Below are 11,930 nucleotides of genomic sequence, written 5' to 3'. Positions count from 1 at the left end.
ATAGGCACTAGAGTACACATGTATCCACATCCATAAACTTCCATATCATTATTGCAAAGTGGAGAGTCATGCCGCATGAGGTGTAAGCACGCTAATTACATGTGTCAATAACCATAAGTTTTCATAACAAGATGTGGAGTGGAGAGTCCTGCCCTCTTCAAGAGTAGAAGCTCTAACATCTGTAGAAATTGTGCCATTCCAATTCAATATCCTTGGGCATGACAATATACAATGTCTCAACAAGTGTGCTACATAATGTGACCAAGGTTTTTTGTAAAAATGTATACCTAGAAGTTCTCGGACGTGACACCATTGCATGTAGCTTTATCTGCAATAGTGTTCTCAAAGACAAAGCAGTAAAAATGACTTCTTATCAATTGTAAAACTAATTTAAGCACACACGAAATGCATTAACATTTTAAAATTTTGTAATGAGAGCTGTTTACAATGTAGGGTTGGGAGTCAATAGAGATTAGTATTGTGTGATAACAATACGAAGGTCAAATAGCAGCTCTAAATGAAAAAAATTAATGATGGTGCTTTAATTTAGGCAACTTGCGTAATAAAATTTAAAAGAAAATCCCATGCCTAATACATGACCTTAACCTTAACCATCAAAAAACGATATTAGAAACATTAGTAGGGATGACATACAATATTAAGTATTATACCATATGATGGAACATTAAAGAGAAGCTTTGACCAAATTAATCGTAAATATAATTCCACTACACCTCTACCAATGAGTATAACCAGACATAATTAAGGTAATATCGTGTGCAAGAAACAATCAGAGGGAAATTTTGTTGCTGATAGTAGATAGTTGCGTTCATAGTTATATTTGCATTGCTATAGTTGGGAGAACATTCAATTTAGGTGGTGGTAGCTACAATTGTATCAGGTCAAACAATCTTGCTTTGCACGGATCTACATTGGTCCGTGTCAACTCATTCAAATTGAGAGTAAGGGTGGAATGTTTTAAAGTAATTCTGTCTCATGTGTCACTACAGTTTCTTACCGTGAGGTGACCAAGGTTGTTACTAAGACCATGTGCCTAAGACCCTAACTCAGTGACCTTCTTTTATTAAAACAAATGTAGCTTTCTCACACATTTACAGAAGACTATGCTAAAGAAAAAGGAAGAAATAGGTTTTGCCATCATCCAATTTCCATGTGGCACTAGTCAAGAATCTTTATCCAACAATCTGCATCATGCAATCTTCAACAATATTAGAAAGCACAAAAAACGTGATAAATGGGGTTAGAGAACCATTATGTTGTTTATTGCATTTGTTCATGATATTAGGTCTACCACCACCATTTTGTATGTTATTCTCTTCTTCTTTCAATTTCTTGATGGAGTTATGAAAGTGGTCAAAATGAACCCATCATCTAAATATCCTCAAATGTGACTTGCTTTACTTGGTGAGAATAAGAGACGCACAAATGTGTAGTTTAGATTTAAATGAATGTAATACCTTGTTTTAATCAATGATATTTATGGAAGTGCTTGCATAAAAGGTGTGGAGCACGTAATGAGGTTTAAAAGAAACCTAAGCATAGAAAAGAGAGATATGATACCGGTTGTATACACCCACTCCACGAGGGGAATGTGTGTGTGTGTGTGTGTTGTTGTTGTGTTTGTGTGTGGGTGGATATATCATTTGAATACAAAGGTAGGGCCTACAATTTGGTTTGATTATGGATATTGGCCAGCATTCAAAAGGGAAGGGGGAGAGGGGGGAAAGAGAGAGAAAAGAAATGAAATGTTACATTAAACGTCTTTAAAAGGCCAAACTAACACATAAGTCAGTACACAAGATTGGTTCGCCACTGGAGCAAGAAAGAGGGAGAGATCACTTGGTCCATCAGTCTGTGCATGAGGGGGGGAGAGAGAGAGAGAGAGAGAGAGAGAGATGAGAAGGGAAAGGAGTGTGGGATACACCATCCTTTGACTGTATAAAAAGGGGTAATCCAACGGTAGTTGGAGCTGCTCTTTTTTTGCTATGGCAGGTAGATAGGGAGACACATGGGTAGTTGATTGGATGCATGGAGGTGACTCGCATTGTAGGTGGGACAGTTCCAACATCTTAGAACTACGTAGTGGTGGTGAAAACTATTATTGTTTCTACATTGTATGTTGCCCCTGCATTGCCGTGTGTCCAAGCTGCAGGTGTTGTACACGTTTTTTTTGGTCATCTAGCTTGTGCTACTATCATCACAACAAAGTTGCAAATGTCCAAAATCCCTAAGAGCTCACCAATTCCCTACTAGTAATGGGAGTGATCACTATAATTTTCCTTCAAGTCTGAATCTCTCCCCTTGGGCCATGCAAAAATAAAAATAAAAAAATATCTTACAACCCTGCGACCCTTCAATGCCTTGCTCCATGCGGCATCTGACAACTATGTGTTATTTTTAAGATCTTTGAACAAATCTTAGGGTTGTTTCCCACTATCAATGAGAGTTTTACTACTTTCTCTTGCTGATATCTTTTATGGAATCATGAATGTCATGGAATCTAAATGATATCCATTCAAAACGTGCTTGGGTATGCTAACGGGTTATCGCAAGTAAGATGTATCTAAAAAGCGTACCTTTGTGTTACAAGTCACAGGCCATGCCTGACTTGTTGTTACCACTAGACAACCTTGCCTACATGCATCCGCTACGATTGATGAACTAGACATTTGAAAGAAGTCACCTTTTTGTGTGTTGAGGAGAATCATAAAAACCTGTATGGGTTATCTTTGTTGGAGCCATCCTCCTTAATAGAGACATAAACATATGCCTTGCATGTATCAGAACTGGGTGAAAAGGACATGACCAAGAAATGTCAAGAATCCTTGTAGAGACAACCATAATATCTTTCTCAAGTTTGTAGAGTGTTCCTACAAAACAAAACTGAGATCAAGCTAAACATCAAAAAACCTACTTACTCGCGACCATGTCAACCAATTGGGCCTATGCTTTGCTAGTCAACACTTGATTATGTGTTCCATAATCAAAGTATGTCCAATGTATCTTGGTAAACCGTGATTTGTAATCAAACATAACTAATGTAATATTGTGGCCGATCTTATGGCCCTTGCATTGGCGATATCCTATATGCTACCTTGTGTCCATGCTCAAAGTCAAGATAGATTCTAAAGAAAATTGAGTTTGTTGATCTGTCACCTTGTCGAGTGGACGCCATATTGGAAGCACAAAATTTTGACTTCATCATCCCCACCATGCCTTGCATGGAGTCCATAGGAGTTTCGTGTTTTCACAAATATCCGACATTCTTCATGCCTTGCATCAAAAATTTATGCATACCTTGCATCATCTCCCAACAAGACGGAGTCAAGATGATGGCTATGTACCTCATAGCTCTCCACCTTTGTAACTTCATAGCTCGAGAGAGATGGGTAGGAAATGGCTCGTGGGCACACTCCCTTGCGTTGTTTTTTAAAAAGAAAACTCTGGAACTCCAAAGGGTTTGAGCCCTCAAGTGAAAAAGGACACATTTTTTTGCATATCAGTGATGACGACAGTAAAAACATAGGTGGGGAGAGTTGTAGTTCTCGATACACACTGCAAGGGTCGTCTAGCGCTCTTATCCCGGCCTAGGCAGCCATATCCATGGCAATTTGTCTTCATCTTGGCTACGTCTATTGTGGAGGAGATCGCTCCCATAGCTTTGTTTTCTCGGATTCCTTGACCCAAGGGACCATGTCCACACCGTACGGCATGAGAGAGAGAGAGAGAGAGAGAGAGAGAGAGAGAGAGAGAGAGAGAGAGAGAGAGAGAGAGAAAGAGAGAGAGAGAGAGAGAGAGAACACACATGCACCATGGAAAGCCCTCCATGCCTTGCTACCCTCCTCCCCTCTTGCCTTAGCCCTAATAACACTGCAATACCTAGGGGAAATGCCATGAGATTAATCCTCCTCCCTACCGCCCTTTATATAAGTACTAGAATTCCTAGCCCTAGTCTATTCTTAGAATTCTCTATACACACCATGTAGTTAGACCCTTGGCCTAGGTCTTTGACCCCCTGGTTCTCCCTTGGCCTTACATATTTCTTCAAGGCTTTTGGCACAATGTACAGGGAGTTCATCTCTCATATATTCGGCAAAATTGGGTTTGGGCCAAGAGTGACGAAATATGTCTATCTACTTGGGGAAGGATCATACTCAAGGCTGGTTATAAATGAAAAATTATAAAATGACTTTGAAAATATCAATGAGATAGGTTTGTCCCATAAGCCCTCTTATGTATGATGTTGCCTCATATCCCTTTTTTACCTACTTGGATAAGTTGGCTAAAGACCAAGTTGCAGGGTCTTCTGCTCTCCAACAAACAAATAATGGGGCAGGGTTATGCAGATGGTGCATTTATGTTCCTAAAGGCTAACAAAGTAAATGTCAACAAAACTATTGATTTTCTGGAATTGTACTCAATTGCATTTAGGCTAGAGGTTAATCATGGTAAATCCTCCCTGGTGGATTTCAGTGCTAGGAATCTTCATGCATATATATTGAGGGGATAGAGAATTACTACGTGTACAATATTTAGTCATTAAAGTTATCCTATTGGAGTCCATGTGTCATAGGAAAGCTTGTAGGAATCGGTCCTGGATAGGGTGTATCAAAAAATACCATCCTAGCATTGTAAGGAGTGGCCTTTGCATGTTAGAGTCTAAATAATTTCTAGCATTTTGATCCCTTTAATGCTCTACGTTATGCCACTCATTGGTTGGTCCAAGGCTTAGTTTCAAAAATGTAACTCAGTCCTAGCTATGTTCTTGTGGGGAAAGAATAAATCCTCAGCTGCTTTGATCGCCTAGTGAACTAGACCCTGACATCATGGGGGATTGGGCATATTAGAACTTGACACCCATGTAGTGGCTAGGAGGAAAACATTAGTACAATATGTGTTGGAAAGAAACAGAGATTGGGTCGAATGTATTTGGTTTACAGTTGAACATCATGTTGTATATTTTCACGGCACCAAGACTTTGCCTACATGGGAGAAATTGTTCTTTGTTGTTAAAATTAAAAGTGGGTATGACATCTCTACCATGCTTATTAAATTTTGGAATGTGGTTGCCTCCAAGCTCATTTGGCAGGGGCGTGGGAGGTATTTTGGGAATTCCATAGGCCAAGAATCATTGTATTGGAGTTTTTTTTTTCACAAACCTCCTGCTTTGGTGTTAGGGAAAAAAGCTCTTCATATGTACAAAAAAGGTTCAAGGTTTATTGATCAAGGGGTGGACTCTTCAGGTAATTGCTCTTCCCTTTTTGCACATGACAAGAAGGTACAAGCTAAAAATTCATATGAAGCATGTATCAATGGGAAACAAGTTCCAATCAATCAAGAAATAGATGCAAGAGACAAGGATTGGTTTTTGCCCAAATGCTCAATGCATTGGTGGACAGATTGCATGGGGAATTAAAGTGACTAGATACAATATCAACATTTGCATTCATTAAGACAAAAGATGAAGGGTTGCATAGATGCTTACACTCCTTTAGAATTTGGTTCTTATCCTTCATATGAACTATTAGAATGATTTTTATGTATGAAACTTTGAGCTTAATCAAGGATATAATGAATGAAGATGCGTTGACTTTGACACCACAGGAGCTAAGTAGGAAAGCCCTAGTGGACCTATTGTACATACTGTAACAATATGATTCAATTTCACAAAGCAAAGGAGAAGGGAGGGGGGAGAGAGAGAGAGAGAGAGAGAGAGAGAGAGAATCCAAAGATATTCGTTCTTTATTTATACATCAAAAAACGACCGGAGTGGGCAGACTTTAGGAGTAGTCAATTGGAGGTGGAGTGGGGTAGTCGAGATCAGGAGGAGTGGGGGCGGGTGTGAACGTATAAGAGGAGGGGGGGCTCGGGGCAGCCGCTGCTGAGGAGGCGGGGCTGGCGGTCCCGGCCTCGGCCTCAGAGGGGTGGCCTGGAAGCAGGTCGACGTAGACTCCAAGCTTCATGCCCTCGTCACAATGGTCGGTGCGGCCACATGTGAAGTGGTAGATTCCTGCTTGCTGCAGGGGGCCGAAGATGGTGTGGCCGCTTTCGTCCATGCAGAGAGGGGGCCACTCCTTGGTGGCGTTAATGTTGCACAAGGCCCAGTCAAGTCGGCTCAAGAGCAGCACGTTGTGGAGCTGTGGATTATACTCAAACACTCCACACACAAAAACACACACACAAGTTGAGCTCTGTCTCTCTCTCTCTCTCTCTCTCTCTCTCTCTCTCTCTCTCTCTCTCTCTCTCTCTCTCTCTACTTACTCAGGGTGTCGCCCACATGGATATGGTCTTCACGACATCAACCAATGTAGCGGAAAGATCTTTAGGCCAAGAGCAACGCTTATGTTTCTCGATTGAAACCGATTGTGGAAAAACAAACAATCCACCTTGACAAATAAAGACCAACAAGCCATGAGAAGAGGAAGAATATGCAACACAAGGATTAGCATTGAAGGAACGTCGATGATTTTGTTCTTGAAACACATGAGAAATACATTGAAACTCCAAGACATGGCAAGCTAGAGTGATCAAATTGATTGAAAGCAAAGCAGAATTTGTTCTTGTACCCATATGTTGGTAAACTAGAGATTCAAGAGTTTTATCGTCAACATTACAAGCCACACGCTCATCATTCCACAATTTCAGCCACACACTTGTGATCTCCAAGTCTTGAGAACATAATTTTGCAACAATATGCTTGGATAGAATATTTCTAGTGAAGGGAAGCTTGTAAAACGTGATAGTTCTTCAAAATACCTTTAGCTTTTATATAATTATAAGTCAAAGAGTGAAACTTGATGTATAATCTTGAGTACTTCAAGATAGATAGTTTGAAAGTTCCACTCAAAGGTTGGCAGTAAATGAAGAATTTTACATTTGTTATCATCTATCATTATATGATATTGGGTCACGACCTGTACACTCCATAGAGAGAGAAAGAGAAAGGGCTCCTCTTTTTATCAACTCTACCTCGACTTTTGCAATAATAATAAAAGCTATTGTTACGGCATAAGCCGGTGTGTGCCAAGTGTTAGCCGTTAGGATACCTTGGACGTATGGTGGGAACCTTACCTAGGAATGGGGGGATGCCAAGAGGCATGAGTCATGAGGAGCGAGGGGACACGACTAACCTATATGAAGGGCCTCTTGTGACCTTTGTAAACATACACAATAACCAATCAACTTAGTTATGGCTACGGACATGAACATCTATCTCTCTCTCTCATTCTCTCTCTCTCTAATGTTGTGCGGTGCTCCTCTCTCTTGCATTTCTGTGAGCACAGTTCTGTAATAGGCAGCCACTCCTATTACACTTGGCGACCACGCAGTTGATCGCATATCCATCCTTGGTGATGAAGGAGTCGCATATGCTACTGCTTGAGTCTATTCGTACACGCACAATCATTTGGGAATTGCAGAAATAATGGGTGATGACGAGTGCCTGGAGACACGCCACCTTTCCCTCTTGGGCGTGATGACAATTATGAGAGGATGGTTTTCTAGAAGCAGTTGTGCAGGCGGGCAAGGGTGGTCTATGGTCATGCAGATTCCATTCATTTGCAGACCAAGATTTCCACAGCAGCCTTTGGAAGTCATCGCGAGTCTCAGTCACCGAACTTCAAAGTGTTGCGAGGTATTTAATATGACTTTCAAGAATGATGTGGAAGTTTGCGAAGAGTGCAGCATCGGTGACGATGAAGTTAATGCGGCTGCATGTTTATGGCTAGCTGGTGCGGATCATGTTCGTCCAACGGACTATAGGGGATACCTTTGGTGGGCCCATGCGGAGTCCTAGAGTCCTTGCTATGCAGACATTTACTGTGAAATTTTTTGTCGGGTGCAGTGTGCGGGCCAGCAGGTGAGTCATGGCGAGGCTGTGCGGTACCGTACGCAATACGTAGCCGGGTATGCGGTGCCTGTGCAGCAAAGGACAGCAGACGATCAATTCATTAGCAAAGCTTCAAATGCAGTACTGGTTCAGTTCTGCAGCTTTGCGAGACCAGTGAGCAGAGCTAATTGCAAGTTGCTGTTCCTCTATGATCAAGCCTGGCACCTGCGACAAGTGCAGGATGGCCGGTGACGGCCATGGCAGTGCGGTACAATGAGTGGGTGTTGTGGGAGTGGGCAGCGATGGTGGGCTGCCTGCAAGAAGGAGCACCAAGTGGCGCTGCTTGAGGAGGGCCACCCCTTGCATGGGAGCTGTCAGGGGCCATCGACGGGGGGTTGCAGCCTACGATTACACAGTACAGACGGGATGAGGGCCGCCAATGATTGGGGTCACTAAGGGGGCACTACAGACAAGAAGAAAGGTATCGAGTGCAGAAGGCAGAGTCGCCAAGCCAGAGCAGGGGATAGAATCCTCCTTGAGGTGAGCAAGGCCGTGAGCAATCACAAGTAGAGCTGCAAGTGGTTGAGGATGTTCGGGATTCCATGAGCAAGGGAGAGGCCTCTATCTGAATAAGGATGGGAATTGGGGACTATTGTACAAGGCAGAGAGGTGTCTTTGTGCGAAATTAAGAAAGCAATGGGATACTCATGCGAGCAGGGATGCATGATATACGGCACGAGAGCAAAGTGTTGTGGAAGAGTAAATTGTGGAGATGCGGATTTGAGGGGTGCAGGTAACAATGCTGCAATGGGGAAATCCTTGTACTTGTTATTCATTGTGCTCGAAGTCTCAAACTTCCATGTTCCTCTTTTAATTGCACTGAGGGCAGTGATGTCCAAGTGATGAAGGTTGATGCGGCATAGGGACATATCGATGAAGAGCGAATGGAGCGCCTATGACCAGGCATCAAATTCATGAAGGGACGGTTAAAAGTTTTTGTGGTTATGCGGCAAAGAGGACCATGCGATGTTGCAATTACCAGTGTGCTGTGAAAAAGACATGATTTCTTTTTCTCTTGTTCATGATATTGGAAATGTACTTCTTGCACTTGGGGTACTCTGCCTTGGCTATGCCTAAAATGTTTTGTAAAAAAATCTTTTAAAACAAAGCACATGCACATAAGGCACTTGACTTCTAACCAAGGGACTCATGAACACTGTGAGTTCGCACATGTCCACCGTGCATGCCAAGTGTTACGGCATAAGCCAGTGTGTGCCAAGTGTTAGCCGTTAGGATGCCTTGGCCCTGGGGTGGGAACCTTACATAGGAATGGGGGGATGCCAAGAGGCATGAGTCATGAGGAGCGAGGGGACACGACTAACCTATATGAAGGGCCTCTTGTGACCTTTGTAAACATACACAATAACCAATCTAATCAATTATGGCTGCGGACGTGAACATCTATCTCTCTCTCTCATTCTCTCTCTCTCTAATGCTGTGCGGTGCTCCTCTCTCTTGCATTTCTCTGAGCACAGTTTCGTATTAGGCAGCCACGCCTATTACAGCTACAAACATAAATGAATGTTAACTCAACTATTACTAGAGAGAGGAGAGAAGATAAGAGAGGTGTAGCCTAAATAAAGTCAACTATTATTAGAGAGAGGAGAGAGGAGAAGAGAGGTGCAAGGCTGCAAATGAAATGAGAACTACAACTTAAGTAAATTAGGGCATCTAAAGAAGAGAAACTAATAACTTAGAACTTTATAAAGATTTGAAGTAAATGATTCTAAATCACCACATCAAAACTGATTTATTTCCATTATTACTTTATAATATTAACAATGAACCTTGAGATCATTGAATATAATATTTAAAGTTAAATCATTTTTTTTCTTACATTAAAAAAATAACCGCATAGCCATAAATTTTCAATGTCAAATCCCCAAAACCTAACCACATGATCAGCTAGTCCAAATAATCCATCAATAGGATTAAATCATGGACCAAGATTGCATCATAGAATGTGGAGCTAATCATTTTAAATTAAGAGCACCTTGACACAATACCAAAATAATTCTCTATAGCAAACTAAAGCACAAAATCTATCAACAAAATAGACAAACTTCAAGAATTAAATAATTTCGGAAACATTACATAATTTTAAACTTCATCAACACCATAAAAGTTACATGTACAATCTTCAAATTATTCAGCCCTCAACATACTGTGCTTGACCTCCACATACAATCAGCCAACCAAACCATCCAATCCCATCAATGGCTCCTTACCACCCTGCAAAAACCAGAGCAAAACAATAAATAAAATAGCCAACCAAAATCAAAGCAATAAATTAAATAGAAAAAGCTTCTCTTTGATGCATACCGAAAATTAACACAAAATGCCGCCGACAAGCCACATATGACACTGAACCGCCATAGACCGGCAGGCGGGATGACACAGCAGAGCAGCGCAACACACCGCAGTAGAGCTGCACAACAGAACGGCCCGATCCACCACAGACCAAAGAAGAGGACGACAATGCAGCACGACAACACCGGAAACAGCAGCAGCAACAGAACAGATCGGCGTCCAAGGTCCGTCACAGATCGACGAAGGGGACATCCTAACAGAGCAGCAGAACCCCGATGCACAGAGCAGCATGACACACAACAAAATGGCCTGATCCACCACAGACTGACGGAGAGGACGATAATGCTGCACGACAACACCGGAAACAGTAGCAGCACAACAAATCAGTGTCCAAGGTCCATCACAGATCGGCGAAGGGGACGTCCTAACAGAGCAGCAGGACCCCGATACACAAAGTAGCACGCCACCACATCTTCAAGACCCGCTTCAGATCGGCGAAGGGGACGAGCAAACAAAGCACCACAACCCCGAGATACAGAGCAGCACAACACCAAGGTACGACCCCAATCCACCATAGACTAGCAAACCAACAACACAAGGCACCCGCAGAGAAGCACAGCAGAGCACAAGCGCGGCCCAAATCCGCCATCGGCGAGCAGGATGGAAAATCACAACAACACAAGACCGCGGAGAGGCAGGGTACTGAATCACTCCCAACAGCGCCATAGACCAACGAGAGGAACCATGCTACACAAGCCACCCATTTCTCAATAACCGCATGCAAGAAGCAGGATAGCAGAGCACAAGCGCAGGCCAGAACCACCACAAGCCGGTGAGCAGGGTGACATGCCGCCATGGCTTCATGCACGAAGTAGGACAGCACAACAGAAGTGAAGCAACACAGCACAGCAGAAGCGCGGCACAGAACCACCACAAACCGGAGAGCAGGATGAGAGACGGGAGCAATACAAGAGCATACAAAGGCACCCCATGCACAGCGCGCACGCATGACCAAGAACAGCCATAGGCGGGCGCCCTTGCGCACGGCTTTGCTACCCTACCAGGGCTTCATGAGCCCTAAACCTAAAGAGAGCTCCCTCCATGGAGCTCAAGGAGTCTCCACTCCAAAAGAGGGAAGAAATGAAATGCATGCACTCATTATATGCCCTCCCACCAACCTCAAGTTAAGGCTTCCAGCTTGCAAAAATGCCTTACTTAAGGCTTGCAGCTTGCACCTAACGTTTACTTTCTAGAACCACTCAAAAGACACGGAATCCAATGGACATATCCTCTCAAGAGCCACTCAAAACTATATAGGTCATTTTCCTTCAACTCTGATTCTCTCCCCTTGGGCCATGCAAAAAAAATTTTAAAAAATATCTTACAACCCTGTGACCCTTCAATGCCTCACGCCATGCAACATTTGACAACTATGTGTTATTTTTAAGATCTTTGAACAAATCTTAGGGTTGTTTCCCACTATCAATGAGAATTTTACTACTTTCTCTTGTTGATCTCCTTTATGGCATCATGAATGCCATGGAATCTAAATGATATCCATTCAAAACTCTCGTGGGTATGCTAAACGGGTTATTGTGAGTAAGATGTATCTAAAAGAGTACCTTGTGTTACAGGTCACATGCATCTGCTACGATTGATGAACTAAACATTTGAAAGAAGTCACCTTTTTTGTGTGTTGAGGAGCATCATA

The 11,930-nt window shown here is 42.6% G+C and overlaps 1 protein-coding gene across 1 annotated transcript; it reads right to left on the bottom strand.

Moving 5' to 3' along the window:
- Positions 1 to 10,122: 10,122 nt before the first annotated feature.
- On the bottom strand, positions 10,123 to 10,812 carry LOC147449258 (uncharacterized). The gene is made up of 3 exons (XM_086522583.1): positions 10,649 to 10,812; positions 10,232 to 10,564; positions 10,123 to 10,141 (listed from the first exon to the last, which is right to left on the bottom strand). The coding sequence occupies exons 1-3, from the start codon at positions 10,792 to 10,794 to the stop codon at positions 10,123 to 10,125; spliced, it is 498 nt and encodes a 165-aa protein (XP_086378709.1). The 5' UTR covers positions 10,795 to 10,812.
- Between the last annotated feature and the right edge of the window lie 1,118 nt (positions 10,813 to 11,930).

Source organism: Adiantum capillus-veneris, chromosome 10 (assembly GCF_014529385.1).
Source record: "Adiantum capillus-veneris isolate H3 chromosome 10, ASM1452938v2, whole genome shotgun sequence".
Classification (NCBI taxonomy): Eukaryota; Viridiplantae; Streptophyta; class Polypodiopsida; order Polypodiales; family Pteridaceae; genus Adiantum; species Adiantum capillus-veneris.
Note: the sequence above shows the minus strand (reverse complement) of the source record. Positions and strands in the feature narration are given on the sequence as shown.